Source organism: Octopus sinensis, linkage group LG18, assembly GCF_006345805.1.
Source record: "Octopus sinensis linkage group LG18, ASM634580v1, whole genome shotgun sequence".
NCBI classification, from domain to species: domain Eukaryota; kingdom Metazoa; phylum Mollusca; class Cephalopoda; order Octopoda; family Octopodidae; genus Octopus; species Octopus sinensis.
In genome coordinates this window covers 8,214,348-8,218,646 of record NC_043014.1, presented here as the reverse complement: position 1 = coordinate 8,218,646, position 4,299 = coordinate 8,214,348, and the positions used below count along the sequence as shown (strand labels likewise).

Below are 4,299 nucleotides of genomic sequence, written 5' to 3'. Positions count from 1 at the left end.
TCGATATAATCGACTTAATCCGTTTGTCTGTCCTTGTTTATCCTCTCTGTGTTTAGCCCCTTGTGGGTAGTAAAGAAATAGGTAAGTACTCCTACCTCCTTCTTACTCAGCCTCCAGACACCTGCTTGGTGTTGGCTCGCTCACCGGATCATCCTCATTACAGTCACTTATTTGTTAATAAATTTACTGGGGTCAGGGCACCAGATCCTTCTCAACCCTTACTTTTCTTTTCAAATAGAATATCAGAAACGTCAAAATTTTAGAAAAATTTGATATCTCCAGCATCCGAAGTATATTGCTGAGAATTAAGTGTAATTGGACAAGAAAGACGATCACATTCCAAAAATTCTTTTGTATGGCCAACAAGTGGAGGGATATCCAGTAAAGGAGGACCTGTCTTTAGGTATAAGGATAAGTTGAAGCGATCACTAAAATCTCTACAGCTTAACCTGATATCTTGGGAAAGTCATTGCCTGGAACGATCTGCATGGCGTAAAGATGTGTCATGATGCATAAAAACAGTTTGAGTTGAGAAAAAACAAAAAAACAAAAAAAAACAACAATAAAAGAATATCCTGTAATCAACAGACACATTTACTCAAACCCAAGCAAAAATCAAAATCATCCGTGTCCCCCATTGCGTTCACATAGCAAAATCCATACTTGAACTCAAATTACATTCACGCATCCATCGCCAGTAGATGCAGATTCCTTTTTTTGTTCTTTTTTTAAAGCTGTTTTTCTTCGCTCCCCCTCTCTCCTTCTCTGCCCCTCTCTCTTTTAAATCCTCTCATTCAAACACTCATGCGTCGAAATCAACAGGAGCAACCATCATCATCATCATTGCTATTATCATTATTATATGGTTGACTTTTGCTTTTTATTTGTACAAGTTGACTGCAAGTCTCACCTAGAGACTTCAAGAGACAACAATTTAGAAGTCCATTTGATGTTATGCCTATGGTGTCAAATATTTTAGGTTTTGTACATAGTATTGTTCTAGAGGATGTTTAAGAAAACAAGAAAATTATGTTTGTTTTAAAATTTGAGATTACATAGACAGTATTTTACGTAAGATATGGGCAGTTCCCATGAGTACTAGCCTTTGAATTTCTGCCATTTTGGGGTTTCCTGGTATCTCAGCTAGGTAGGAATCAGCCCCTTTTGCTATCATTCCTAGGGCACCTATGACAACAGGTATTGCTTTAGTCTTGAAGTTCCACATTTTACCAATTTCTATTTCAAGATCTTTATACTTGCTCAGTTTTTGGTAGGTCTTGACAGATATATTTATGTCGATTGGGACAGTCATATCAACGAGGAGGCATGATTTTTGCCTGAAGTCTTTCAATATGTCTGGTCTATTCGCATCTGCCTTTCTGTTAGTTTGAACGGTGAAGTTCCGGAGTGAGATGTGATCATTTTCAAGAACTGGAAGTGGTTTATGTTCCCACCAGTTTTTTTATCATGGGGCAGGTCCAGGTTTTTGCAAATTACCCAGTTAATATTCTGTGCCGCTCTATCATGCTTGTTGAGAAACTCTGTAGGCGCAAGAAGACAGCACATGGAGACAACACGATTATGGTTTCATTTTGCTGTTTACATACATGACATTATTACTATTCTCTTCTTCTTCTTCTTTCTTCTCTTCTTCTTCTTCTTTCTTCTTCTTCTTCTCTTCTCTTCTTCTTCTTCTCTTCTTCTTCTTCTTCTTCTTCTTCTTCTTCTTCTTATTATTATTATTATGATATGATTATCATTATTCTTATTATTCTTTTATTATTATTTATTATCTATTCTTCTTATTATTATTATTCTATGTGTTGACTTTTGCTTTACATTTGCACAAGCTGGCTCCAAGTCTCATCCAGAGACCTCAAGAGACAACAAGTTGGAAGTTCATGTTGGTGTTAATGCCTAGGGTGCCATATATTTGGTTTTGTACTTCGTGTTGTACTAGTAAATGTTTAAGAAACCATAAGAAAATTATGTTTGTTTTAAAACTTGAGATTATAAAGAGGAGGAGAGGAGAGAGAAGAAGAAGAAGAAGAAGAGTAAAAAAAAGGAGAAAGAAGATGAAAAGCAGAAAGAAGCGAGAGGAAGGAAGAAGTAAAGTATTCTTTTCTACTCTAGGCACAAGGCCCGAGATTTTTGGGGAGGATTCCAGTCGATTAGATCGACCCCAGTGCGTAACTGGTACTTAATTTATCGACCCCGAAAGGATGAAAGGCAAAGTCAACCAGGGCGGAATTTGAACTCAGAACGTAAAACCAGATGAAATACTGCTAAGCATTTCGCCCAGCGTGCTGACGTTTCTGCCAGCTCGCTGCTCTGAAGAAGTAAAGTATTTCTCACTTCATGGACATCGAAGAAGCAGGCAAAGCAATATCGAAAGCAACTGCAGCGTAAAAATCTAACAAAAATGGGTGTTACTCTCTTTACTCTTTTACTCTTTTACTTGTTTCAGTCATTTGACTGCGGCCATGCTGGAGCACCGCCTTTTAATCGAGCAAATCGACCCCGGGACTTATTCTTTGTAAGCGCAGTACTTATTCTATCGGTCTCTTTTGCCGAACCGCTAAGTGACGGGGGCGTAAACACACCAGCATCGGTTGTCAAGCAATGCTAGGGTGACAAACACGGACACACACACACACATATGCATATATATATATATATATATATATATATATTAATATATATATATATATATATATTATATATATATATATATATATATATACATATATACACAGGCTTCTTTCTTTCAGTTTCCGTCTACCAAATCCACTCACAAGGCATTGGTCGGCCCGGGGCTATAGCAGAAGACACTTGCCCAAGGAGCCACACAGTGGGACTGAACCCGGAACCATGTGGTTGGTTAGCAAGCTACTTACCACACAGCCACTCCTGCGCCTGAGGCCCTTTCGGTAAAAAATATTTTCAGACGAAAAGGTGTGGGATTTAAAGGGAGATTTGGCTGTTTCTAGCATGCCCCGTGACCAGCTCCTCCGTTTGACGGTAGCTAAATAATTTGTTAGCATCTCATCGGAGAACAAAATAGAAACACTAAACAAGACAGCAAAATATATGAAAATGAACGGAAGGAGGGCAGAATTGACGCCCCCAAGCGACGTACACAAAGCAACAGCCAAACGGATAGTTGTCTACAGATGCGTGAACACGAAGACAAGGAAATTCGCAAATGCTAAACGCGACCAGGTGGAAAAAGCCTTGAAAGATGTTGTGCGAGCGAGGCTTGGATTTATGGCGGATTCTCGCCTTTATTTGTACGGACGACGGGGAGAATCTCCTGGATGCTAAAAGATCGAGGAAGGAGAATTGGGTTGGGACAACCTTGGAGGTTCTTCTCCACCTGAAGCCAGAGCAATTAGAGTAAGTCCCAGATCTGATTTCCCGCTTGAATGGAGTAGAACTAAGGGTGAAAGTGGAGGGCAGAAGCCCAAGGTGCCATGATTGTGGTTCAACGGACCACTTACGGTTTCACTGCCCACAGAATCAGAACAGAAGGGCAGAAAGAAATGTCCAAACGAAAGTACCACAACCCATGAGTCGACAAAAACAGCAACAGAAATTGAACCCAAGGAGACAAAACAGGCAGGTGTTACAGTAAGGGTAGTAATGGGAGTAGCACCAGCAGCAGAGGTGGAGCATGTGAACAGTAAAGGTTGTGCCTATAATTATTGGTGTGTTGGGAACAGTATAGACAAATGGCCGAAGGAGATTGGAATAGAATGCCTTGTAGAGCTCGTAGAGAAATTCTGTCTCTTAGGAACAGCAAAGATTATTAGGAAGGTTCTAAGCATTTGAAAGACAGTTGGAAACATGTAGATACCCGAGGTTGCAGTAGTAGCAGTAGTAACCTGCTACCCACATAAATCCTAGCCGGAATAAGACGGAACCTGACATTATAATGAGAAGAAGAAGAAGGAGTAGTAGTAGTAATAGTAGAAAAAGAAGAAGAAGTAGTAGAAGAAGAAGAAGTAGTAGTAGAAGAAGAAGAAGAGGAAGAAGAGGAAGAAAAAGAAGAAGAGGAAGAAAAAGTAGTAGTAGAAGAAGGAGAAGTAGTAGTAGAAGAAGTAGTAGTAGAAGAAGAAGTAGTAGTAGTAGAAGAAGAAGAAAAAGAAGAAGAAGAAAAAGAAGAAGAAGAAGAAGAAAAAGAAGAAGAAGAGGAAGAAAAAGAACAGGATGAAGAAGAGGATGAAGAAGAGGAAGAAAAAGAAGAGGATGAAGAAGAGATGAAGAAGGAAGAGAGAAGAAGAGTAAGAGAAAGGAAGA

The 4,299-nt window shown here is 39.4% G+C and overlaps 1 protein-coding gene across 1 annotated transcript in view; it reads right to left on the bottom strand.

Annotated features, from left to right (window-relative positions):
* Nucleotides 1-259: 259 nt before the first annotated feature.
* Nucleotides 260-4,299, bottom strand: part of LOC115221597 (uncharacterized protein DDB_G0271670-like) — a 4,824-nt gene continuing 784 nt past the window's right edge. Inside the window, exons 2-3 of the mRNA XM_029791797.1 lie at nt 4,019-4,259; nt 260-397 (exon numbers count right to left, since the gene is read on the bottom strand). Of these exons, the coding sequence (XP_029647657.1) occupies nt 260-397; nt 4,019-4,259 (379 nt within the window). The remainder of the gene's footprint in view (nt 398-4,018; nt 4,260-4,299) is intronic.